General features: G+C 43.6%; 2 protein-coding genes across 6 annotated transcripts in view; one reads left to right on the top strand and one right to left on the bottom strand.

Moving 5' to 3' along the window:
• Window positions 1-11,015, top strand: part of GPR45 (G protein-coupled receptor 45) — a 34,657-nt gene extending 23,642 nt beyond the window's left edge. For 3 of the 4 annotated variants that reach the window (XM_074964652.1, XM_074964630.1, XM_074964639.1), the window contains one exon: window positions 5,802-11,015. In XM_074964652.1, the coding sequence (XP_074820753.1) occupies window positions 6,090-7,205 (1,116 nt within the window). In that variant the 5' untranslated portion in view covers window positions 5,802-6,089 and the 3' untranslated portion in view covers window positions 7,206-11,015. Of the gene's footprint in view, window positions 1-3,945; window positions 4,029-5,801 lie in introns of all 4 variants that reach the window. The other variant, XM_074964645.1, reaches the window with a different exon arrangement.
• A 15,051-nt stretch (window positions 11,016-26,066) lies between these two features.
• Window positions 26,067-27,504, bottom strand: part of TGFBRAP1 (transforming growth factor beta receptor associated protein 1) — a 60,229-nt gene continuing 58,791 nt past the window's right edge. For both annotated transcript variants that reach the window (XM_074964610.1, XM_074964618.1), the window contains exon 12: window positions 26,067-26,883. In XM_074964610.1, coding sequence (XP_074820711.1) covers window positions 26,710-26,883 — 174 coding nt within the window. In that variant the 3' untranslated portion in view covers window positions 26,067-26,709. The remainder of the gene's footprint in view (window positions 26,884-27,504) is intronic.

Raw genomic sequence — 27,504 nt, 5'->3', positions numbered from 1 at the left:
CCTATTTAGCTCTATCTTTGAACAGTGGGGAGGAACAGGTTAAACAAGATTGGGGACCCTTAGGGAGAGGCCACACCTCCTGGCTAGGACACCTGTCTCTACCCTTCTTACTTTCACAGGGTTCTGGCATTCGAGCCCCTGGCTTAGCGAGTTCTTTTCAACTGAGGGTGACCCTCTCAATCAGGACTGGCTCAGCACAGTTCTGCTCCCCTTTACTCATACGATAAAGATAACATTAATAACATTACCACTCATTCAGTACTACAAGGATTTGTAACCCAACACCAGCCAAAGTTGATCACTTTGAGCAACACAGCTCCTGTCTGCTGAATACCTTCGCAGAGTAGATGTGTTCATGTAAATATAGTTTGCTCCTGAAGTCTCTCCCCCTCCACAGATAGCCGTCAGGGGAGAGTTCTTTCAGATCCTGCTTACATTAATATGCAAAACAAAAGTGATCCACACTAAGCAATTGGAGTTCAGGCCTGCAAGAGACTGAGTGCCTCATAGCATCAGACCATGAGAGAATATCTTGAATTCAGTACTTGAGCAAAATGAAAGGGTTGGGAAATGAAAATTTTCAATCTATTAGCTGGAGTATCAAGACTCCTTTCATTCAGTGTATGAAATACTGCCACTTCAGCCTTTTTAAAATTTTATTGAATAGTCTTCAGTCAGAATCCTTACTCCCCTAGCCAGGAAGGCCAACTGCCAACAAATCATACGATCAAGCTAGTTCACCTTTGCTACCCTTAGCACTAGGGAAAGGCCCCTAGGAGAGGTGGAGAAGGTTCTTGCAGAGTCCCAGGCAAGTTTACTTTTATCCAGACAATTCACCAACTTTCTTAAAGAGGTGGAGCGGAGAGCAGCCAGACCCCCTTGACTCATACTGTCCAAAAGACAAGGTAGTAAAGTCTGTTCCACAATGTAACAATTTTTTTTTGCATGGGTGGGTTTTTTCTCCCCTCTCTCCTTTAGAAAAGACACATTTTAGAGGAAAGAAAGCAGACAGAATCTGCAGCAATAATAGAATCAACTGCTGTCAACTCTGAGGGGTTTTCTTATCGATGAGGGTACAAGCACTTTCAGATTGAGGGCTGGTTTACCGTTCAAAAAACTGTACTGTAATCAAAGCCTGACACAAGTGTTCTGATATGACCATTACCACAGCAAAAGCAATATGGACAAGATTACTGGTTGAAAAATATAGTTCATGGGCTTTAGGAAATTAAAGCAAAACAAAACCAAAGAACATCATTTTCGTTAAAATTCTGCAGAAGAGTTTAGAGTTGAGATTCTGTGCTGAGCTTCAATTAGGTGCTTTAAGCCCTTTTTTTTTTTTTTTTTTTTTTTTCATCCTGCACTCGTGGAGGCTAGAGCAGCCACAGGCATGGGCTGTGTAAGGACATGACTTCACTGCCCTTGAAGGTGTGATTGTAATGGAGCTAGCACAGGTAACAACAATAGTGAAGCTATGGTGACACAGGCTTATGTTTGGCCTATCAGCCAGAGTACAAGCCCACTGAGGACCCTGGGTATGTGCTTGAATTACCAGTCGGTGCTGAAACCTGTGCCACCACCTCTTCTCTACTTTTGTTACCCATACTAGCTAGTTTTAAGCTAGCTTGGGTATGCCTACCTACCACTGCTACAGTCATACCTTCACATGGTGGTGAAGTCATATCCTAAAGTTAGCCTTTCCTGGGCTGCCCTATGGGCTACAGTGCTGGCTGAAAGCTCTGAAGTGCTGCATTCTGCATCCCCTGCCCACCTTGCCCCCGCCCCCATCACAACCCCACCATACTCCCTGTACCCAGCCTTGGGAAGAAGTACACAGAAGGCTGCCTGTCTTCCACCATGCCTATGCAGGGGAATCCTTGCAATGCTCCCTGGAAAATGGCTTTTAAAGTCTTTTTGTGGCTCCATCCCATTTATATGACATAAAGGGACCAAAGCAGGGATGAAGAACTCACCCTAGATTTTCATCACAAAAACAAGCCATTTTCAGTTGTGGAAAATCAAAAGTTGTTTTCTGGTTAAATCCACCCAAATAGCAATGAAAACTAATTGTTTCCTTGCAAAAACTTCCATTTTTGTCAAAATAGCCATGATTTTTCATAAAAAATAACTTAATTTGGCCATGGTGGACAACTTTATTTTATTGCTCAGAGACTCTCTCTAACCATGAAAGATATTCCTAGAACACAGTCTGGTATGGAGAAATAGTTTCATGTTGTTACGGTGTGTCTGCATGTGCTTGGTAGGAGGTATGTGTGTGCATGCGCACACATACCTCTTCACGCTTTTCTTTATTCCCCTTTTTTCCTTCCTTGTGCATCTCTCTCCTCCTCCTTTTTTCTTCTCCTGTGGGGTGAGACTTCCCCCCCTTCACGCTTCATTAGTGCCATTTTCCTTCCTTCCACCTTACTCAACTTTTGTACTTTATTTCCTGCACTGACTTGGTGCTCCCACCTTCCATCTTGCTCTGTCAGCCCCCGCCCATGGATACATGAGGGCCTGGTACAGACATCCATCCTCATGCAGACCTGGGGGCCTCACAAAGGGGATCTTAATAGTATTGAACATTTAAAAAGGATAATTTAAAATATGAAGACCAAGCAAATTATTCATGGCTTTTTTTAAAAAATAACTCCAGTGATTAGTGCATAAATGGCAGTGGTAGCAGACTGACATTTTTGCTCTGTCTTTATAAAGCACTAGTAACTCAGACTGAAATGTCAAGTTCTTGGAAACAATATAGATGAGGTGAAATACTGGAAATTCTTGCTGTGGCATTGAAATTAGTCATATTAGACTTTTACAAAAGATGAATTAATGAGCCTATGGTGATGTGTGTGCCTGTGCAGAGTGTTCACGTGTTTTGAAACACTGTTAATGGATCCATTTAATATAGTGGACCTAAATGGGGAAGACATTTGAGTCATTTACTTATGGACAGCAAATGCTCTTCCCAGACTGTAGTTATGGGTTTAGAAATTCATTTTTTTTTCCAGTTATGATACTCAAACAAAAGTTTGTCCATCATTTGGAAGGTACACACAGGCTTATCTAATATTTAACACTTGTTTATGAGCTAGCACAGCCACCAAAGCAGAGGGAAGGACCCTGAATAAATATTAACAGAATAAATAGAAGGGTACTGCAGTTAGAAGTAAAGCTACCACTAGAAATCTTTCCAAATCCCAAGGAATCATTTAAACCTAGAGTCACAAAGGTACTTCGGTGCCTAGAAAAATCGCAGGAACACATTGCGATCACAAATCTTGAGTTAGGCGTCTAAGTTCCCTAGATGGTGAAGGGGCAATTCACAAAAGCCAGCACACCACTGTGAGGGGTGTGCACTAAGCCCCACCCCTGTCAGGGAGATAGGTGCCTAACCCCGAAGCTTTACAACTGAGATCGGTACCTAAAGTGGATTTTTTCCACACAGCAGTGGGAGAGGGAAGACCTCCCTCACAACTTTTAGTCCCATGCTCCGGGTACTCAGCTGCTGTTTCCTTCACAGAGAGATCCTGAATGTAGGTTCATTTGAACAAGTGGAACTTTATTAAACCCTCCAGAGAGTTCTAGCCTAATTTCTTCCAGCCTAACTCCTTGAATTTCTATTGTCCAGTCAAAAAATAGTCCCGACGGGACCGCTGACCGCAGTTCTACTGTCAAGATACACCTGGTTCAAGCCCCTTCTCTTGGGATTTGAACTGGGATCTGCCACAGCACAGTTGAGTGCCCTAACCCGTGAGCTGTGGGCTAGTCTGTTGTGGGTGGCCTCAATTTCTCCTGTTGAAGCTGTCCTATTGGGGATAAAGTGTTATCACAACGGGGGGCTCAGTCATGGCTCTTCTACATCCCGGGTGGGTGCAGTAACCATTAGGCAAAAGTCATTTTTGTGTGCGCACTCAGACAGTGACTCTTATTTATCCACAGTGGAACAACTTCAACAGGAGAGACTAAAGGAGCCTCACAGCTAAGAGATGGCAAATCCCCATTTAAATCCTCTCTCCTCACAGGTAGGCAGGACTTGACGCCGGGGTCTCTTCCAGTGTGAGTACCCTAACCACTGGACTAAAAGTTAGGGGGTATGCCCTCCCCTCCTTTCCCTCACCATTTTCTGTAAGCGTGCCTATAGAACCTGATGCACTAGGTGAGTTTGAGCACACTTACCAGCTACGGCCGCACAAGCAAGTTTAGTAGAGGAATGCCTATCATCCCCCAGTTCATGTGTCACTCTGGGGCTTAGGCAACCGGACACTGAGCATGGAGTTGCAGTGAGCATGTGCAGATGTGGGACCGTAGGTGCCTAGGGAATGTCTAGTGCAATAATATAGGTGCCAAGAGAGGTTAGGCACCTACAAAGTCTGGAGGCTGCTGAGCGGGGAGGTTTGAATCGTAGTCAGGCCTGATTTGGGGATTTAGGCTCGTAACTTGTATTTCTCAAAATATAGCCAAATGATCTTGACTAAGCTTGTGGTTCAATATTAAAAAAGTTCAAGAGATCAAATAACCAAGCTCCACTCACTTATTGTCTAAAGACATGCAGTTCACTGTTCAGTTGTGCTCCCATATCATGCATGTGAGACTACATAAATACAGTAACCTCTTTACAAGTTAGAGAGTACGCTGTGTCACCTGAGACTAAATTTAACCAGCCAGCTTTTTGTCATGTTCTTCTGGCACCATGGTGTACCTTTCCTTTGCTGTTTTGGGTACTGTATTCCAAACTAATTGCCCATGCAGATATCTCCATACTTGTACCAGGACAAACCACAACTGTATATTGCCTTTAACAGGTTTCCTGTTTTCCAGTGCCAAAGCTGACTTTAGCTTTGCGAAGTGTTGTGGGATACTTGGCATAGGTGAACAGAATTACAGGAAGAACATGAGATATGTCAGGTAGCCTAACTACACAGAATTCATATTTAATATCATGTGGACAGTATTAGTGGTGCATAACGCTTTAGTAACGTGGTGTGTGTGTATATAAAATGTGTTGGTGAATAGTAGCCAGTTAGGGGCTTAAGTCCTTTTGTGAATCTAGCCCAGTGTAGTATTGCTATTAGCAGAGTAGGATTACGTGCTGGTTTACACATGAGTACATAAACAGGTAAAAGGCACCCAGGTATGAAGGGCAGGGAAGGCACAATTGTGAGATGAGACAGGGAATAAGAAATAAATCTAGGGAGATAACTTCCTCTCTCCTTTGTAATCACGTGTCTTCTGGACATTCCAGGGGCTTATTTTTCTTGTTTCCATGTGTCATTTATTTTTTCCATAGGCATTTCTATGGTGCATATTACCACAGAAGGAGTATGTGGCCTCTCTAGCATTCCTAATCCTACCAACAGTCAGACAATGGAGTAGGCAGGGGAGTTTAGTGGCTGAATATTAACCCACACAATGTTTTCAGGAAGGATTTGAAGAAGTACACTAGACCTTCCATTTGATAAATAGAGATAGTGGAGCAGACCACAGAAACCTTAAAATAAGACCTGATAAGTGAAAACCTGAAAAATCATTCAAACATCCAGAAACTTCAGTCATTTGTTTTCTCTGACCAGGTAATGTGAGGGTCTAAGTGTATCTAATAAATAAAACTGATATTGGTGGTCTTACTAGAAAATGTAATTCTTTTATCGAACACTGGAAGCATGTGCTGTTAGGACATCTGACTATCTTTACATATAAGGATTAAAGGAATTTAATCATCATCATTGCATGTATCCCATGGTCCTTGAACAGATGCAGAGAGTGACTTTTGTGATTCACCTTCCTGTTTTCTCTAGGTTAGAGATTCACCAAGCAAGTGTCCTTGAAGATGGACTCAACTCCAACTCCAATAAACCCTGAAGTTACTTGCTGTTTGCTAAATATTAGCTTTTGTTCAGCCCTCCTGATATCTGAAAAATATTTCCTCAAAGACAGATCTCTATTTTAACCATTTTAACCACAGCCATCTGCAGACGTTTCTCCATGGCCTTTTTCTGGCAAGCAACATGAAAAAATGGCAACAATCAAAGCATTAACAGGAAGACTTTTTAGCTCTTCTTTCTCCCACTTCATGTTTGTCAGGGATGGCATGCAACGACACTCCCATAGACAGTAATGTTGCTCTCAATCAGAGTACCCCATCCATAGGCTCCAGTTACATAGCTCAGCCTGCCCCATTCAGGATATTGTTGGTAATAATAATGGTATTCATGATTGCCGTTGGATTTTTTGGTAATGCCATTGTCTGCCTCATTGTCTACCAGAAGGCAGCCATGCGTTCAGCCATCAACCTGCTGCTAGCAACTTTGGCCTTTTCTGACATCATGCTGTCTTTGCTCTGCATGCCTTTTACTGCAGTTACAATTATTACAGTGAACTGGAACTTCGGAGCTCACTTCTGTAGGATATCAGCTATGCTCTATTGGTTATTTGTCTTGGAAGGAGTCTCTATACTCTTGATCATTAGTGTGGACCGTTTCTTAATTATTGTTCAGCGGCAAGACAAGCTGAACCCTCACCGTGCCAAAGTCCTCATCGCCATGTCTTGGGCACTGTCCTTCTGCATTTCCTTTCCTTCAGTGATTGGACGGACCTTTGTGGAAGTACCAGCCCGGGCTCCCCAGTGTGTTCTGGGGTACACTGAATTTCCTGCTGACCGAGCTTATGCCGTGATGCTAGTTGTGGCAGTTTTCTTCATGCCTTTCAGTGTCATGCTGTATTCTTACCTTTGCATTCTAAATACCGTGCGGCGCAATGCCCTAAGGATCCACAACCATGCTGAGAGCCTTTGCTTGGGCCAGGTGAGCAAACTAAGCCTCATGGGACTACAGAAGCCTCAGCAGATGAATGTGGACATGAGCTTCAAAACCAGAGCCTTCACTACAATTCTCATTCTGTTCATTGGCTTTTCACTCTGCTGGCTTCCACACACCGTGTTCAGCTTGCTCTCTGTGTTTAGCAGACAGTTTTACTACAGCCCTTCTTTCTACATCACCAGCACCTACATCTTGTGGCTGAGTTACCTCAAGTCAGTGTTTAACCCTGTCGTCTACTGCTGGAGAATCAAGAAATTCCGTGAGGCCTGCATGGAGTTCATGCCTAAAACATTCAAGATCCTTCCTAAAGTGCCTGGACGAACAAAGAGGAGAATCCAGCCAAGTACAATATACATCTGTAGTGAGACCCAGTCAGCTGTTTAGGAAGAAGCTGTGGGCCAGTGAGGGAAAAGTTATGAAAGGACTGGTTAAAGTGGCAATAGTTCATTTCTACTATTTACTTTCTGCAGTTGTCACAAATCTTTAAAGGGATGCTGTGCTCCATTGTTCTGTGTGTTAAGATTGTATTTCTAACTTCCCCAAGCTTACAAATAACTCATTAGTACTGCTTCAGTTAAAACCACTTGGGGCAATAATGTTGCAATACTTGGTACCATGTAAAATTGTCACTTGTGACCAAATATATAGTCACACACCAATACCTCTAGAAGCTGGTACTAGGTGGGGTGCATATGGCCACTAACACACTTTTATATTGTGACAATGACTAACGGTTGTGTAGCTTTTCATTTTTTAAAATAGCCATAGCTGTCATATCCTGTGCAGCTCCCCAAGCGAGATTTTTCATGGAGGAGCTTTTTCTCACTGTGCTTGTCTTCTATTACCTAATTTGTTCATTGACACTTGTATACACTTTCCATCAGAGAATCTTAATATAACACATACCTGTGAGATGGCTCTTACCTCCAAACTGAGGCACATAAAGGCGGTCTCGGGGGACACTGCCACTCTATTGCAGACCAGAAATAGAGTGCTGAAGTCCTGGCTTCCAATCTCATGCACTGACCTGTAGCCTATCCTTCTTTTATTTCTATCTTCAGCATTCTCTCCTCTCTTGGTTACATACGTTCATTTCCTTTTGTGTTCATCGCTCTTGTTTGACCTAGTTCTTTCTCCCCCTGCAGAGGCCTTTGTTTTCCAGTTCTACCTTCCCAACATTTTCCTTGTCACTGCCTTCTGGTCCTGTCCTACTTCCCCAGTTTGTCAAGCTGTATCCTGTATCTCACCCCAAGATTGGTCCCTCCACGCATGCCATGCGTGTTATCTCTCCGTGATCCTGTCCCTTGCGTAGGGAATGTGGTGGTGGTACATGTGCCTCTTGGCCCTAAACAGCAACAAGAGGTAGATGCGCAAGAGAACCCATATGAAGCATCCAGTGCTGGTTAGCTTTTCCTTCATGCTGCCTGCTGCAATATGCTGCTCTGAGGGATTGAGAGAGCAGTGAGAAAAAGGAAAAAGTCTGGACTCCCTCACAGTAGGAGGAGGAACAGCAAGGGAAACCTTTAGTCCACATGACCCTGTTTATGCATATCAGCTGTTACGTATGACAGTAACAGCTGGGGTAGATGCATGATTGTCATGACAGCAGTGGCCTTTAAATTGCTTAGACTTCGTGCACTCAAGTTATTTTGCAATAACCTGTTTTGTTAAAGATTCAAATGCACAAACTAAACTGCTCTAAAGCAGTCCCATTCAGTGCTACCAGTCCATGCAGTCAGACCAGCATCGTCTCATGAACAAAAGCTGCTGAGAGAGCAAACAGGCTGTATGGAAAACTGCCTAGTATTCCTGTTTCTTACAACCTAAAGCCAGCTTCCCTCATGTTAGGTACATAACTAGGATTGGCAGATATATATATATATTTTTTTTAAATCCCATTTTCCCCATAGGGGGTTGTTCTGCCATCATCTTTTCCCCCCAAAAGAACAATTTAAGACTTGGTACAATAATTCAAGAAAACATCTGACATTGAGGGATCTATTGATCAGTGATCAAAATTCAGTGGAAAACCAAAGAATGGAAAAGCTTGTGGTACAACCTTAGTTATAGAAAGAAAGACTATAAAGTTACTACTAACTAAAATCGGTGAAGCAGCCAACCACAGGGTCTCTCAGCTCTAGTACAGAGGTGCCCCTTTCTGTATCCCCTCTTGCGGGGAAGGTTGCATCAGTACTGAGAAACAATTAGATAGTTACAATAAAATGGCTGCAATGTCTGATTTCAGGGAGGCTGTACAGTTAAAAAAAAAAAAAATTTCAATTACCGTCCCGTTAGAATGGAGGATATGTTTAAAATCTATACCTAATTAAAACTATAGGTTTGGAGAAAAGTAGAGTACTCCAAATTATCTGAACATCATTCTAACATAGGGGTTAATGTTAAAGTGTAATAGCTGATGGCCTGGAAAGCAAGTGTCAAAAAATATGATTAACCTCACACTTTTTGCAAGATAGCATAGCCAAAGCTACTCTACAGTTGGATGCAAATGCAATGCCCAAAATTTGCATGGCCAGACCAGCTCCAGCTGTCAAAAACAAATTAAGGACCAATGTTAAGGTCTTTTGGAGCCAGTGGCCTTTTCCAAATGCACATCATATAAGTAGCAAGCAATGATATGAAATAACAATCACATTGACCCTATCAGCACACTGTACTGCAATGCTGCTGCATAATGATGTGATTGAGCAAACTGTAGATTGATAGCATGTATGAATTTGGCTCACAGGACAAGGTATTAAAGGTGACATCCACAGCTTTGAGGACATTTGGCTGACTGATTTGAAAATGCCAAGGCATGCATGTACATAATGCAACTGCAGTCTTCCTGAAAAGTTACACGTTCTGTGGTTAGGAAGACAGAGCTACTTTCATGTGTCTGTAACAGTCCCTCCTCCCTAGGTCTGTGGGGATAGACAGAGGACTTTCAACATCAAAGCAAAGACTGCCACCATTTGAGCTAAAGCAGTGACTAGCAGATGCCTGCTCTCTCATGAGCATCAAGATAGGGACATGTTACAGCTAATGTCATCCTAAAGACTAAACCTTTTTAAAGGGATGCATTGTGATGAAGTTTCAGAGTAGCAGCCGTGTTAGTCTCTATCCGCTGTTCCTCAGACGTTCTTGTCAACTGCTGGAAATGGCCCACCTTGATTATCGCTACAAAAGGTTCCCTCCCCCCCCCCCCGCTCACCTGCTGGTAATAGCTCACCTTACCTGATCACTCTCGCTACAGTGTGTATGGTAACACCCATTGTTTCATGTTCTCTGTGTATATAAATCTCCCCACTGTATTTTCCACTGAATGCATCTGATGAAGTGAGCTGTAGCTCATGAAAGCTTATGCTCAAATAAATTTGTTAGTCTCTAAGGTGCCACAAGTACTCCTTTTCTTATTGTGATGAGGGGCGTTCTTAGCAACCAGCTAGGTGTCCAAGCCACTGCCAATAATTGGGATGGACTATCAATTATTCTGCTTATTGCATTTAGCAGGCCTTTGCAGGAACTTAGCTTAACTAAGGCAAAGCTGGGAGGGAGGAGGCAGCAATCACATGGAATGTGCCTGAGTCTATGTCCTCTCTGATGCATCTGAAGAAGTGCTTTTTTTACCCATGAAAGCTTATGCCCAAATAAATCTGTTAGTCTTTAAGGTGCCACCGGACTCCTTGTTGTTTTTGTGGATACAGACTAAAACGGCTACCCCCTGATACTATGTCCTCTCTGATATGCTTGGGTAAGCATCTGTGAAAAACAGGAAGGCTATCTATATTTGACTTCGGGGAGGTGGGGGGAACGGGATGGGACAGACGGACGTGAGACTGCAGACTCTGCAAAAACACATCTGTAAAACTAATGGCTTAAAAAATGCTTGCTTAATGGTTTTTCTTTGATTGACATGTTGTTGGTGTAATTGTAGCCGCTACTAACATAAATGGGGTAGACAGGTCTGAGGAATTTGGATTTGACCTTCTGGCCATCTCTTGGAATCCCAGTGACAGGCGGATAGCTGGCCACTTGGACCTTGTCATTTGACCACTTGTGACCCCTCTAGGCCGTAGGTAACTAGTGTTTGCAGGTGCTGTATAACTAAAGCTGTGAGTTTGTCACGGAAGTCATGGATTTTGTGACTTTCCAGGTCCTCTGTGACTTCTGCAGTGGCTGGTGCAGCTGGCCCCACTGAGCAGTCTTGGGCCACTATGCCCTCCCCCCACAGCAACAGCAGGAGTTTGGGTGTGGGAGAGGCCTCGGAGCTGGGGCTGGGGCGTGGTGGGGGGTAAGGGCTCTGGGTGATGCTTACCTCGGGGGGAGGGGAGGGCTCCCTAGAAGCAGTGACATCCCTCAGCTCCTAGGCGGAGACGTGGCCAGGCTGATCTCTGTGCTGCCTCCGCCTGCACGCACCACCCCCGCAACTCCCATTGGCCATGGTTCCCAGCCAGTGGGAGCTGTGGAGTTGGTGCTCGGGGCAGAGACAGCACACACAGCTGCCTGATCATGCCTCCACCTAGGAACTGAGAGATGTCGCCACTTCCTGGGAGGCACAGAGCCAGGTAGGGAACCTGCCAACCCTGGCAACTCCCCTCCCCGCCCAGCACCACTAGGGGTCGTCCCCCCGCCCCAAAGACCCATGGGCCACCCTCCCCAGGACCTGCAACATCCCCAGGCTGCCCTCCCCACCCCAAGATTTAGTCAGGGGTATATAGTATAATCATGGACAGGTCATGGGCCATGAATTTTTGTTTCCTGCCCATGACCTGTCCATGACTTTTACTAAAAATCCCTGTGACTAAAACGTAGTCTTATGTATAACCTATTGTGTTTGTATGTGCTTGAGACTAAATAAAGCAGAGACTTTGAGTAAAGGCGTTCTGGTGAGAGTGCTGGAGACTAATAAAGTGAAGGCTTTAAGTAAAAGCTCTTGATTTTGTGTGATTTATGCCAGCCATATAGCAGAGGGAGGTGCTGCATCTCCCTTGGTTTATTTCCTGCTACTGCCTTGCAGAGAGTAAAGTTACTGAGTGCTTTGCATTTAGAGAGCCCCAGGTAACAGATTTTGAGGCCACAGCAAGGACGGCTGAGAGGAAGGAGACGCTTGGCATAAATAGTTTGTTTTGTTACAGTAGAGATTAGAGGACCGCAGGACAGGGTCACTCCCTACACTTCCTGTGTTGTAGCTTGCGTGTCAATTGACAGGGCTCAGGTCGTTGACCTGGTTGAGAGAGAACTTATGCCCAAAGAAAAGGGAACTTTTGGAAAGATGGAGACACTTGGCGTGGTGTTGGGTAACAGCTTGACTGATTTTGTACAGGAACATGGTAATGGTTTTTGGAAGCTCAGTCTTTACCCTCCCTGGAGCTCTGTAAGCAATGGGAAAGCTGGGTCCGGGTGGGAATGTGGATGGCAGCGACAGTATTCGACAAAGAGAGATTGGGGTTGAAGGAGAGGGTGCAAGAGTTAGAAAAAGTGAAAGCCGAATCAGATCCCCTCAGAGCAACCACGTTGCCTCAGACAGTACAGCAGCAAGCCTGTGCCAGTAAGAGAGAGAGAGAGAGAGTGAGGGGTTGCAGCAGGAAGTATTTGAGTTGCAGAAGCAGACTGATAGCAGCAAGGTGAAAGTTTTACTGAACAATCCCAGGATAAGATCCAGGCAGATCAGGGGGAAGGTAAGAGTCACTGTTGTGCTCTCAGAGCCTTGTGGGGAGAACAGAAGGGAATAGCAGCTGCGATTAGAGGAAGTCGTAGTCTGGGAAGGGTCAACGGGTTAGAGGAAGACCCTGACTTGTATCCTTCTTATGATGATGAGAGGGATGGTCCCATGAACTTCCTTTTCCCTTGGGCCCTGCTGGGTAGTCCTTGTATAGTCCCTTGCGTGAAACACTGGCAGAGTTGCAGATGCCCCCACCCATAGCCTCCATAATAAACACCATAATAAGGAAAATTGGTCCCCAAGGGAGTAACCAAGGAAGGGAAGATGATAGAGGTCAGGCCCTTCTCCCTTGACCAGGCTAGGGAAGCAGGGAAATCAGTTGGCCTGTTAAACCAGAGTACAGCTTTGGGATGGCTGGCTAGGGTACCTGGCATCCCTGGTCTCACTCTGGTGGCTGGGGTGGCTTTGATCAGGGAATACATGATCCCGAGGATTTTGCAGGGCTCCCTTATTCTATCCCTGGCATCGAGAGGAGAGTGGAGTTTTCACCTGCTCTTATATGCCTGGAGGATTGGCAACCCTAGAAGGTGCCCAAAGGCATATTAATTTACAAGAGCAGGTGACAACCCCCACTCTCCTCTTGATGCTAGGATAGGGACAGGGGTACGGATTCCCAGATGCTTGGACCCACAGAGCCCCACTTTTCTTTAGTTTGTTAGATTTGTTGTTGGTGGCTGTACTTTGTTTGTGGCTTAGGTTTTCCTTCCTAAGTCATTCTTCACACACACCCTTCTCTTCCCCCCGGCCCCCATGCTTCTTTCTATATCCCCCTCTCCCCACCCTCCGTTGCTGCTTTTCCACACACACACTCTCTCGCTGCTGCTTCTTTGTGTGTGTGTTTTGTTTTAAAGGTTAAGAGAAATAGTAAATTAACAAAAGAAGGATCAGGTCCCAGATTATTGTTTATTATCAGGCCAAAATCGGGAGGTTCATGGTGTATGTGAAATTTGAAGGGGTGGTGTGTGTACAGAATTTTTTGTTAGATACAGGTGCCACTTATTCCTTGATGAGTACCCAGAATAAGAAACTGATTGAACCTCCAGCTGGAGTTAAGACCTGACAGGGATTTAATGATGCAGAAAGCATTTTCCCCTGTTGCAGGAAAATTCCGTATAGCATGGGGAAATAAGAAAAATAAAAGGGCAATTTGGCTTAATGGATTTGGAAAGGGAAGGGATCCTGGTAATTGATGCCTTGAGGGAACTAAGAGTGCTGATTGATTTCGCTAATAGGGTTCTGTGGGAACTGCCTCCTGGTACATACTGGGAACCGGTGGAAATGTCAGCAAGTTGCTGGATAGCAGCCCTTAAGGCATCTGACGAACTGGAGTAGCCCAAATGGTGCAGAAACCCCCCGAGAGGTGCAGGCCAAAAATAAAATACAATGTGTTAAAGTTGATGCAGAAATCCTAGTCTCAGGCCCCAATCTCCCTACCCCAGAAGCAGTATAGGTGTCCCAAGGAGGTAGAAGCCAGCCTGAAATAAACAATTGATGGACTGTTGAACCAAGGTGTTTTAGTGGAACAGTCAAGTCTTAATAACGCTGCTTTATGGCTCGTCCTTAAGAGAGATGGCAAGACTTGGAGGCTTGTGGTAGATTTCCATCCCCTTAACCAGGTGACCTTGCCAATGGCTCCCGTAGTGGCCAAGTATAAGGAGGTAAAGGCCTCCATTGTAAGAGGGGCCCAGTGGTTTTTTGTGTTTGATTTAGCCATTTTTTGTTGTTGTTGCTATCCCTTTACATTGGAACAGCTACTATAAGTTTGCATTCACCTTTTGGGGAAGCAATTGTGTTTTGCTAGAGTTCCCATGGGCTGGAACAATGCCCCTAATTAGTATATGTTATGCCCATGTAGTCAAGATGTGGGATGGGATGCCTGAAAGAGAGTGTAATTTCTTATGTGGATGAGATCCTGATCTGTACTTAGACCAGGGAAGAGACTCTGGAGGTATCAAACAAAATGTTACAAAAGATTCAGGAAACTGGGTTAAAGGTTAGCCCAAAGAAAGCCCTGTTATGTTCCTAGCAGGTAAATTATTTTGGAGCAACCCTGGGACAAGAGGGGGCACCCCCATGGTCAACACAAGGCTGAGCTGATATTTAAACTACGAAGTCCCATGGATGTTACTGCTCTTAGATCCTTTTGGGGAATGGTTAATTTTTCCCAAGATTTTATTGAGGGAAAGTCAGCCCCACTGCATGAACTGTTAAAGGAGGGAACAGAGTTGGACTGGGGCTCTCAGCAACAGGAAGCCAGGGTCCAGTTAAAGCAAGCCTAAGCCCCTGCCCTTGCATATCTAAGGGTGAGAAAGTCATTTGTGCTGCAATTGGCAACTACAGACAGGAGTAGGTGGGTTGTGCTGAGTCAGAACCATGGCGTGGGCCTCCACCCCATGGCTTATGCCTCCAAGATTCTGAGGTAGAGATGGAATTCACTCCTGTGGAAAGGTGGTTTTGGCACGAGTTTGGGCTTTGCAGCATTGAGAATAGCTGGTGAAATTGTCCTGTGTAATTGAAAACTGCCCATTCCCCAGTTAAATATGTACTTACTGGCAAAATTAACTGTCATATGCCAACCCCCGCAAGCCCTAAGCAAATCAGGGCTGATGAATTTGCTGAGCCTCAACTGGGTGCTCAAAGCAGTTAAAAGGTCAAGAGGCCCCTCCTGGGGAAAAAGGGGGGGGGGGGGAGAGACAAACTCAAACCCACATGGGTCTAAGTAGAATATAAATTTAGCTGAAATGTCTAATAATACCTCCCACTATACAGTGAGGGGCAAGGTTTGTTTTGCTTTGTGTTTTAGATTAGTAACCATGTAAATGCTGGAAGTCCTTGGAGATGATGTACTCCTGTGTGTTGTTTTTGCTGGCTTGGGTGTCGTGATCCTGCTCCTCTGGTGGTGTGAGTTTGGAACTTGTGTTCGAGGCATGGGGAAACTTCCCAGGGAGGACAGTGGTATACAAAGCAAATGATGCAGTGAAAATTAAGATCAACGCTGCTGACTAGAAAAGTTTGGAGCAATACTGCCATTGCCTCCTGGAAGTGTTTAAACATCCATGAGACAAAAATGACTCCTCCAATCGACCCACCTCCAGATGCTGCAGTGGCCAGCTGCTGCGGGAAGGGGGGAAAAAAAGTAACACCAATATGGTTGGGTGACAAATGCTAGTTTTATTTTTACTACTTTTCCCATCTGTAAACACCCTTGTGTTCATTTATGGACTGACACCCCTAATCGGACAGCACCAGGGAAAAACAATTCACTTTAGGCTGCAATAGTCCCTTTCACCTCCAAACATTGGGCAGGAAAGCCTACAGCTAGTGCCCCCAGAAGGGGAATGGAAGGTTATCTTGTTCTGCATTTTGGAGGGCCTGGATTCTCAGCACTGCAGACTAAGCACTGAGTTTTAACAAGATCATTTGCTGGGGCTCGGCTGAGAGCCCTGAGCTTTCGTTGGATCACAGCTTTGGTGCACCTAGGACTCTTTATGGGGATGACTGCGGCTATGTGAAGGACTCCTTTTTAAGGAAATAGCTGCAGATTTCTGAAGGACTGACTGCTGAGGGAAAAAAAATGGAACAGACACAGCAATTTGCCCCACTTTCTCTGAGCCTGTCCCCTTCTTACCTGCTTTTCCTCTCCACTTTTGATTTTGAGTTGAAGTTAATAAAGCAAGTAATTTGCATAAAGGACTGATTCTGTTAAAAGTAACTCTTACCTTTCCTATATTTTTCTTCTTCCTACACTACACACTCTGCCTTTTTCTCTTATAAAGATAGGATTTGCTACACCCCATTTTGAGTGGCAGAGGTAAGTATATCTGATGCTTCAGAGAAATGTTAAAATGCACCTAGCAACCTGTACAATGAACACTGGGGAGAACTCTCTTCCTTATACTTCAAGAGCTAAGGATTGCATAAGATGCTACTATTATGGTCAAGATTGTCCATTCCTTTTACATTTTCAGTTTATTATTTTAGTGACATTATGTAAAGACACTTAATGGTTCCTTAATGTGCTGCTCTTTAATGTTCTCCTAGTCAAGAGCAGAATAATGAGTGATGAGTTTTTACAATACCCTTTAATTGATAGCTTCTGGATTTGTTTGTTAAATAAATTGTACCAGCTTTGAAATCTACTATGCAATTCCTACCACTCCTATCTTTTTCAATTTCAGCTTTTTGCATTAAAGGAAACAAAACTGGACAGCACTCTGGCTATTACTTAATATAGTGTAATGTTCTACATTGTTTTCCCTTTGTAAATACAACCAAGGATCATTTTATTCATTGAGAAGTTTAAACTTATTATATTTAAGGTGTCAGATGGCATACATATAGCAAAGCAATGAATTCTAGCATCCAGTACAGTTAAAGGACTAAATCCTACACCTTCAATGGGTAAATATATAGTCAGTCTTATTGGGCTCCATTGTCCAACATTCTTAAGCTAACAAAAGCAGAGGCCAGTGATCATGAACATAGGCATTACCACACCAGATCAGACAAGTGGTCCATTTAGTCTGGTATCTTGCCTCTGACAACAGCCAGTAGCAGAGCTGCAGAGGAAGAGATAAAGAAGCCATAAAGTGGGGCACAACTCTGAATAGCTTGTACATAGTCTAAACATCTCATCTCTCTAACATGCCCTAAACCAACATAGGATAAAAATTGGAAGGGATGTGAGCTTGTACTTCAGAACTTAAACCAACCTATCTAATGTAACCATGAATGTTCCCATCCATTTAGAGGCCCAATCTTTTCTGAATTCTAATAAGATTCTCTAAGATACCTTGAGGCAGTGAGTTTCAAATGTTCAGTACACAAAAAGGAAATCCTTTTTCTAAATCAGTTTTAGCCTTGGTGCCTTGAGTGGTCCCTTGTTCTTTTGTTGTGAGAAAGGGTAAAGAAGCCCCTGATTTAGCTCTCACCCTTCAAAGTTTTTTTTATTCCTCATTTTTCAATGGACGAGGTCAGTCTCTCATGAGAGTCTAAAATAGCCTCAAAATATATTTCACCAATGATCATGATTTAACGTAGTTGCAGCTGTCAATTTTCCTGTATTTCTTTTTTGTGCCTTGCCCCAGGAAACCTTCAACATGGATTTGCAACTTATGACAATTGTGTTGAGTATTTAAGGCCTTGTCTACAGAAGGAAGTTGTCCTGATTTAGTTTAAATCTGCTTTTAAAAAGATAGGCCTTGTCTACACTAGAGTTTTGTCAACAGAAGTCAGCTTTCATTGACAAGACAGTGGAGGTGTACACACTACAATCCTCCTTCTGCTGACAAAAAGCCACCTAGACGAGAGGCATAGAACTTTTTGCAGCAAAGTTATATCGACTACATGTCAGTGTAGACACTGTACTTGGTTATGTCGCTGTAAATAGCTCCATGAGGAGTCCAACAATGCCCATCCTGACTGCTCTGGTCAGCAGTTCAAACTTCGATACCCTGCACCCGGATACAGAGGCATCCATCCCTCCCACTTTAAAGGCTCGGGAATTTTTGAAAGACCACTTCCTGTTTGCTTGGCATGGCCAGCTCACATCTCACCTTCCCAGCTGACCATGGCAGCTCCAGGGAGCAAACGCTCTCCCGCTTGGAGCACACCAGAGTTGTTGGATCTGCTGGCACTGTGGGGAGAAGAGGCTGGGCAGTCCCAGCTCCCCTCCAGCTGTAGGAATTTTGATACCTACAGTCAGATTTCTTGTGGCAGGCTGGATAAGGGCTATGAACGGGACACACATCAGTGCCATACGAAGATAAAGGAGCTGAGGCAGGCATACCAGAAGGCAAGGGAATCAAACAGTCGCTCTGGTGCTGCACCGAAGACCTGCTGCTTCTATAAGGAGCTGGACACCATCCTCAGCAGCGACCCTACCTCCACTGCCAAGAGCCCTGCAAATACTTTGGTGGGGCTGGAGACAGCGGACATCGGAATTAATCCTGAGGACAAAATCATGGATGAAGAGGTCAAGTTGGAGGACGATGTGGAGCACACAGCAGGGTTGTCCAGTGGCACAGCGCGTCAGGACCTCTTCTCCACTTCAAAGGCGTCTAGCCAGTCCCACCAGTTGATGCTGCTCGGTTATATGAGGTAGAACCCTTCTTTGCTTTGTATGTTCTAGAAGTGGGTGAAGGGATAGAAATGTACAAGACTAGCTGTGGTTGCATGTGCTTCACATTCCCCTCTGCAGCTAAGCAGTGCGGAGGAGCAGGGTGTGTGTGTGTTAATGCACAGTGAGATTTCACAGGAATCCTCCAGAGAGATCTGTAGGAAACTTTACTGGAGGTACTCGCCCATCCTATGCCAAAGGTTCCTTGGCAGAGCTGCTTTGTTCCTTCCCCGTTGTAGGGAGCATTCCCGTATATGCAGGGACCAACGTGGCACACAGGTGAGCAGCATAGGGACCCACTCTGAAGCCGCACATATGTAGGACATGCACCCTGGCATCCTTGTTTACTCTCAGGAGTGAGATATTGGCTTCAATGACCCTCAGCTGTGGAAAATGGTGGCAGAGTTTACAATATGGTCCCTAGTCACCCGCAGTGATCCTCTTAAAATACCACCTACACCTTTTGCCCCCACTGTTAGTCTAATGTATTTCAAAGTCGCTCCACAAAGTTCATCTCCTCTGTAGATCTACTTAACTAGTCAAATCAGGGATAATATGGCCAGTCATATAGCACCAGAGGAAGGCCATTAGAATTGCCAAATCTGGAATGCTCAGCAACTACTTCTATTGAATCGCCATAAACTCAGTCAGGGGATAGGAAGGGAGGAAGCATGGTAAGTGACAAAAACTCCCCTTCCCCTGGCAAAAAATCCCCAAATTGCCTAGTGTTCAGGAAAAAGGAAACCAATGTATCCAGGACTTGTTCAAAATTTTTACTATTTCATTTGACCACCTCTCTCAAGACGCACAATTGAGTTACCAACAGGGGTGAAAGTAAGTTAGAGGACTTAGCAGTACGCCGGAGTCCTGAGCAGGGGGCGTGGCCCCCAACCGGAAGAGGTGTAGCCTTAACCGGAAGAGGCAGGGCCTTAAATCCCTGGGCCCTTTAAATCTTGATTTAAAGGGCCAGGCTCCAGCTGCAGTAGTGGCATCTGGGAGCCCAGGGCCCTTTAAATCACCCCCTAGCTACCAGCTGCAGAGGCAGCTGGGAACCCCAAGGCTCCAGCTGCTGCTACTATAGCAGAGCCCCGGGCCCTTTAAATCCCTGAGGAGCCCGGGAGGCTCCCGACTGCCACTGCTACCCTGGGTCTCTGGCAGAGCTTTAAAAGGGCCTGGGGCTCCGCTGTGGTAGTGGCTGCCGGAGCCCCGAGCCCTTTAAATCCCCACCTGAGCCCTGCTTCCCGAGCCCTGGGGTAGCAACAGCTGGGCTCTGTCAGGGATTTAAAGGGCCCCGGGGTCCAGCAGCCGCTACTGCCCCAGCCTTTTAAATCCACTCCGGAGCCCTGCCCCCACTACCCCAGGGCTTGGGCAGCAGGGCTCAGGCAGGGATTTAAAGGGCTCCGGGGCACTTTAAATCCCTGCCAGAGCCCCGCCGCTGCTACCCCAGGGATCAGGCAGCAGGGCTCAGGCAGGGATTTAAAGGGCCCCAGGGCAGTAACAGCGGCTGGAGCTCCGGGGCCCTTTAAATCCCCGCCAGAGCCCCGCCGCAGCTACCCCAGGGCTTTAAATTGCCCTCTGGAAAAGCCGGTCCTGGTACAGCACACCGGCTCTTACCGGTACGCCTTACCGGGGGGTACTGGCTTACTTTCACCTCTGGCTACCAATAAGCCAACACTTCACTCATGCGTATATTCCCTTCATTTAGCAGTCCCACACCAAGGCACATATCCCTCTAGAAAGTAAGTTACAGAAAGTAATTAAAATAATTTATTAAAATCAACATGTTTACATTTGTACATTCCACATACTGCTGGATATGTTCACTGACATACCGAGCAAGAAGTCAGAATAGCAGACAGTAAGTGTGAAGGTTGCCCTCGTAGCAAGCTTAATCCAGGGGTACTTTTAGTTGTGTAATTAGCCATTAACTTTGCAGCAAATAGCTAGCCTTTCTTCCTTTGCAAATAGCAGCACATTTCATAATCTGTGTTCAGAGGACATAAAAGCTAATAGCTTACACTTCAGACAATGTTCTACACCAAGGAAACAGTCTGCATTAGTAATTCATAGGTAATAGAACAGGTGACATGAATTAACTCATTATTGCTAGTGTAATTTTAATGTAAAAAATGACAATGTAACTATAGAACAATCAGACTAAAGTTAACTGGGAATGAATGAGTGATTGTATTACTGTAGAGAACAATGAAAACTATCAGTAACAGCTTTTTAAATAATTACTCATGGTAAGAAACATACAGAAAAACTGATAAAACATTTTGTTGTAAAGTCTGAGCCTTGGTTCAGAGTTAAGCTTTCATATAAGAATGTATAATGAAGATATTAAACTGCTTATATGCATATATTCCCATCCCGGTATGATCAAAGATACCAGTCTCATAATACTGATGCATAATGAAAACTGATATTTTAATGAACCCAACAGAAGCATGGCTGAGGATGCATCTAAAGCTCTTATGGCTACAATCCAGAACTTTCAGTGTGCTGTAGCAGTGACCACATGGGATGTGAACACATGGCAAGCTGTTGGGCTGTAGTGTCACATTTTGAGGCCTTGTCTATAGTTGTTCAGCGAAGATGCTACCTATGCCGATGGGAAAGCTTCTCCCAGCAGTGTAGGTACTCCACCTCCCCAAGAAGCGATAGGTATATGGATAGGAGAAGTCCTCCTGTTGACATAGCGCTGTCTACACCAGGAGTTCAGTTGGTATAACTGTCGCTCAAGGTTGTGGATTTCCACACCCATGAGCAACACAGTTATACCAATATAAGTTTGTAGTGTAGACCAGGGCTGAGTTGCAGAGCAGTAACTTGCTGTATAAACAAGCCCTTAGTGAAATGTGGCATAAACCCCCCCCACAAAATAAAGTTTTGGAGAGAGAGAGAGAGAGAGAGAGAGACTTCAAAGAGCATAAAAATCTCAAATCAAACTGTTACATACAGTACATAAAAGTAACTGTCTCAAACACATGGATATGGAATTTATCAAGAATACTCTTGTAGTACAGTCAAGTTGCATGACAATTTGACAGATTAAGGAGGACAACTGATTGAAATCCTTTACATGCATAATTTGGACTGTTCACTGCTGTTTCTAGCCTCTAATTTGAACAGAACACTGGATTCTGAAGTGCAGTTTTTGTTTTATCAGTTATTTTCCCCCTCCTTTTTGCTTCAGATAGGGAGGAAAGCAGACAGTAAATCAGGACAAGACGACAGTCAGGTTTTTTGGGGGGAGCAGAGAAAAGTTATCCTATCTCACCAGAACAAATGTGAACACACTAGTCAAACTAGGTGACTAAAGGAGAGCCTCCCTAACTGAGTTACCTGAAATTCTAGGCCAACATTCAGGGCAGGTCTACACTACAGGGAAAAGTTGATCTAAGCTACGCAATTTGAGTTACATTAGTAGCGTAACTCTAGTCGACATAGCTTAGATCTACTTACCTAAGAAACTCTCCCATTGACTCCCCTTACTCTTCTCCTTCCAGTCCAGTACCGGAGTCAGAGAACAATTGGCGGTCGATTTAGCGGGTCTTCACTAGACCCATTAAATCAACCCCCGGTGGATCAATCGCCACAGCATCGATCTCACCAGTAGTGGAAACAAGCCCTCAGTGAGGTTTCATTATGTGCGAGTAGCAGGCAGTACAGAAAGCTATGAGCTGGGTGCTGAAGCAAAAACGAAACTCAACCGGAGAAGTTTGTTTCATGTTGATAACAGCTATCATATGAATCTGAAATTGTACGGACAACACAGGATGGAAAGAAGATTCAACTCCTGTAGTAGTGTTGAATAGTATCATTGTTACAATGCTGCGTTTTATATTCTATGCTGAAATTTTGATTGGGAAGCTTACCAAAGATGTGATATACTAGAGAGGCTTGCTCTTGAAGACAGAAGTGCTTTGAACTGACTCCAGAACCAGCAATGATTGAATGAACTGCTAGAATAAGAAAAGTGGCAGAGATAGTGCAAGACAGCTGATGTGAAAGCACACACACAGAGCGAATAGTGTCTCAAAGGCAAGAATAAACCAGAAAAATGGGACTTCCAAATCATAGCTGGTGTCATTTCTTATCTCAGTCGTCAGCAGGGCTGCTGACACCAACCATCTCTAATGAATCCCTCCCGGAGGCAGTAAACAAAGACCCAACATGTTCTTTATGATAGAAGTCCTACTAGCTAAAAACAGAGACGTTCCAACCGTCCCTGAATATAGATGGTTAGCAGGAGACACTCCACACTGAAATCAGTGCTGCTGCTATTGGTATTAGACAGGGTTAAAAACAGGTAAAAGGCAGAAACAATGAGAGAAAGAACAGGAGTACTTGTGGCACCTTAGAGACTAACAAATTTATTTGAGCACAAGCTTTCGTGATGAAGTGAGTTGTAGCTCACAAAAGCTTATGCTCAAATAAATTGGTTAGTCTCTAAGGTGCCACAAGTCCTCCTTTTCTTTTTGCGAATACAGACTAACACGGCTGCTACTCTGAAATGAGAGAAAGGTTAGTCATGGACAAGCACACACACACACACGTAGGTCAGCATCTTTCTGCAGCTTCTCTCTGACATTTTGCTTCAAAGATCTTAAAAGGATGGCCAGCGAGGCTGACAGTCAAATCATAAAGCGTTTTCAACCTCACCAGATTACTCCAAAACTACTTCTGGGAAAGTCACTCTTTAAGCAGAGTCATTGAAGAGTGTAGTCAGCCATGTTTTCACTGTCCTCTGTGGAACCTGGATTTATCTTTGGATCACTTTCATTTGGAAATTCTAGCAAGTTTCCAAACATAGGTTATACACAGTTTAGTGATGCTGCATTAATGTACTGATTTCTACAAACTTTGAATTTAATTGGAGGTAAATTCTCAAAGTGGACAACAATAGCAGAAATAGAAAAGTTGCAGAATCTGATGCTGTAACTGAAGAGGTTTTGAAACAAATGCCTTGCAAATTTCTCTAGAATTAGAAGTTTAATTATGGTCTTTGTGCCAGAGGCAGTAGTCTAACAAACCTGCTAATTTATTTTTTGCACATAACTGAGTTGTTTTGAGACAAATTAATTTATACTGCTTAATTTTTCCAACAGGCTTCCTGTCAAAGAAAGGTGTTTCTCTAAATTTTAGAATTGTACTCAAAATGTGCACAGCTGTAGTTAATACACTGAAAGCAGTAAATGATATAGAAGTTGAAATTCAAGCAGCAATATATTGTCCCCTACCCCACCCTCCAAGATTACACTTAAATTAAAACCTTAAGCATCTTTTTTGCCCATTATCCTTCCAGTTCAGGTTAGATTATGTTATTCTACACTATCCATTTTTGTATACCCTTTAACATTTGCCTTGCATGTGCGCAATAGCTGGATTTTAAATTGTTTTAGATGAATTACAGGTTGTGTTTAGATAACATTAAATATGTTAACAAAAACTAATATTTGGTCTTATTCACATGTAAACTTAGTTAAGGTGTTCTACCATGAATTTGCCCATAGCCAGGTATTATAAATCCCCAGGGCGCCACTTCTTGAAACGGAGTGTGAAACATCTGGATTTGACATTCTGCCTGGACAGTAACCTTACTTAAAAAAAAGAAATATTATATTTCCTTTTATTAGTGAGACATCTTTATGAAAACAAAATTAGTGTACTGCAGCTGATATTTTTGTATATCACCTGTTTTCCAATAGGATATATAAAGCATTTCTTACAAACTCCATGCTATTGCCCACATCAAAAAATGTCTATATTCAAATCTTTAAAGAAGTTAACACTTTTTGTGATTTCCTCACGTCAGTACTCCTCGAGTTACATCGTTTTGGTTTATTTTTTTCCAACAATATTTTGTCTACATTACCAACCTCTGAACTTATTTTATTAATTTATCTGTGTTTTGGACCATATTGATTTATGATACCCCATTCAAAAAAGTAGTTATGTAAAGGTTGCAGTACTGCTACCCTTACATCTGCACTGGTGCTGGCAGTGGCACTCCCTTCCCAGCTGGGCAGCTGGAGAGCAGCGGCTGCTGGCTGGGAGCCCAGCCCAGAAGGCAGAGCCACTACCAGTAGCAGCACAGAGTAAGGATGGCCTGGGATGGTATTGCCACTCGTACTTCTGCACTGCTGCTGGCGGGACACTGCCTTCAGACCTGGGCCTGGCCAATGCTCTCCCGTCACCCAGCTCTGAAGGCAGCGCAGAAGTAAGAGTGGCAATACCACAATCCCCCCTAAAGTAACCTTGCGACCCCCCTGCAACTGCCTTTTGTGTCAGGACCCCCAGTTTGAGAAACACTGGTCTCCTCCATGAAATCTGTATAGTATAGAGTGAAAGCACAAAAAAGACCAAATTTCATTGGGGGAGACCAGATTTCACGGTTGGTGACATTTTTCATGGCCGTGAATTTGGTAGGGCCCTAGACATTGTGCAGATACACTTTGTGCTGAAAAATCCCAACTGACTCAATCTGAAAATTTAGAGGAGTCATACCAACTATTTCAACCATGTATCATTCAAGAATCTATTATACTTATTACAGCTAGATTTCTTCTTTGGCTTAAAGAATTAAAGTTTTAAAAACGTTTATACATAATCCTCTTACGTAGAGTGAAGTTGCCTCCTTCAACTCTCAGGCTCCTCTCGAAATTTGGTTAAACAGTATCTTGAAGAGTTCACAGGATCAGTAAATGTTATTTTTGAAATTATGATAGAAAAAGCATTACCTGAAGAAGAGCTCTGTAGAAGCTCGAACACTTGTCTCTCCCATTGGTCCAATGAAAGATGTTGCCTCACCCACCTTGTCTCTTTAACAGAACACTTCAGAATTTAGAGAGCATTTACTAAATCATACCAAATTCACTAGCACCTGAGGGTCTCATTACTGACTTCTTCACGACCTCTCCTCCCCTTTCCGTCTAGGTCCTAGATCTCACACAGGGATCCGAAAGCACTGACCCTTACTATTGCAAGGAGTCCCACTGAAGTCTCTGCTTGCTGTCATAAAGTTATATTACAGCAGACATTTATAATGTAACCCATACTCTGACATCACTGGTTACATGTTATCCTCCATGGACATTCAAGAATAAGACCAATTTATTCAACTGTATTTACAGTATATTTGCATATTAATAAATAAGTCCATATTGAAAATTATTAAAGTCTCTTTCCCCAACAAAAAAGTGACTAGGGTCTCACTAAACTGTATCAGACAGCTTCATTACAACTGGGTTTTTCAAATACAGATGTGTGACTGTATGAGGCCATCAGTTTCCACTGAGTTTATTACTTTATACACAGCAAAACAGTAGAAACTAGCAACAGGCCAGTACTTAAATTTGTTTTATGACAACAATACAGCAGAACTGGGGGTGGGGGTGGGGGTGGGGGGGGCGGAAGAGGGACAAAGTGCATCAAAAGCCAACAATTTGTAGAGCACAGAACAAGTTCATAATGTGATCCTGTGGAACAGATTTCAGCAGAAATGAGGACATGCTGCAGCTAACAATCGATATGCATTTTTTTCTTGAAAATAAGCTGCATCATGCCAGTCTCTTCTCTACATGGCTACAACACTGTATAATCTCTTCATAAAGCGTTCTAGAGACAGACAAAATCTGACTCCTGAATAAAAGGGTCTCTCCCCGCCACACCATGTTTATAAGCAACACATTCAGTGCAAATTTAAGTTTCCTTAAAAAACATTAGTCTGCCCCCGTAGCCATCCTTTCTGTGAAGAAAAGGCTTATTTTCTTTCAGAAGGTAGATTTTTTTTTTTTATAACTATACACAGAAGAGCCTATTCTTGCATGTCTCTATTTCTGATAGTTAATATTTTCTTTGCTGTCTACATTCATAAAGATCAGCAGATAAGTGGCCATATTTCACATTTATTGAAATCTTCCCATTAGCCCCAGGATAATCTCTTCATCTTGATTTATTGTTAATGTAGCTGCACTTTGCTCTTTATCCAGCACGTTTTCCAAGGAGTAAGTCATGGAAACTAGTGGAACCTGGAACTTATTTCAAGTCTGACTGTGATGGGTCATGTTAGGATTCATGAGTCTGTTTGCAGCGCAATGGGTGTGAACCATACCACCATTTGGGTATCTCACAAACGCAGGCTCACAGAAAGGACTTTGGCACACCTGGCAGAGCTTTTTGTCCGAAAGAATAATTGGGCTTCCTTTTAGTTTAACCTATAAATAGGAGAAAAAACATGAATCCAGTAACACTGCAAATAAGGAAGGGAAGTAGAACAAACATAACAAATCAGGTTGTTTATAAGACAACCGTGTCCATTAAAACTTTTTACATTACAGCTACATTAGCTGAACTGTACTGAGTGAATAGATATGGGTCACTTGATTGGGATTTATAAAGCCCAATTACATGGATTACTTAAATTAAGATAGACTAATTTTGCATATTAACAGCAGTTTGTTGTAACTATTCCATGTTTCCTCCTAATACTATTTTTTTTTTTAAAATTGCACTTGATTCAAATCCCGAAGCTTCCCAAGTAACTATGTGGAATGTATAGCAAGATTTGCAAGTGTATGTTACTCAGTTTCCCTGGAGATGTATTAGATTCTTCTCTCAGTCAAATTCTGTAGGTCAATTTGTTAACTATCTCAATTAAATGGACACAAGAGCACGCTGGAAGCATTAAGTAATATAACTAAGCAGGGACGGAAGGTGGTTTCTCAAGTGAACATTGTGCTTACAGAAGTGATCCAGTAGGTTTGAGTTGGGATGAGTGCTGTGCAAATGTTACCACGCAACTCTGTCCAATACATCTCAATCCTGATTACAGTTCT

Source organism: Natator depressus, chromosome 1 (assembly GCF_965152275.1).
Source record: "Natator depressus isolate rNatDep1 chromosome 1, rNatDep2.hap1, whole genome shotgun sequence".
NCBI classification, from domain to species: Eukaryota; Metazoa; Chordata; order Testudines; family Cheloniidae; genus Natator; species Natator depressus.
Note: the sequence above shows the minus strand (reverse complement) of the source record. Positions and strands in the feature narration are given on the sequence as shown.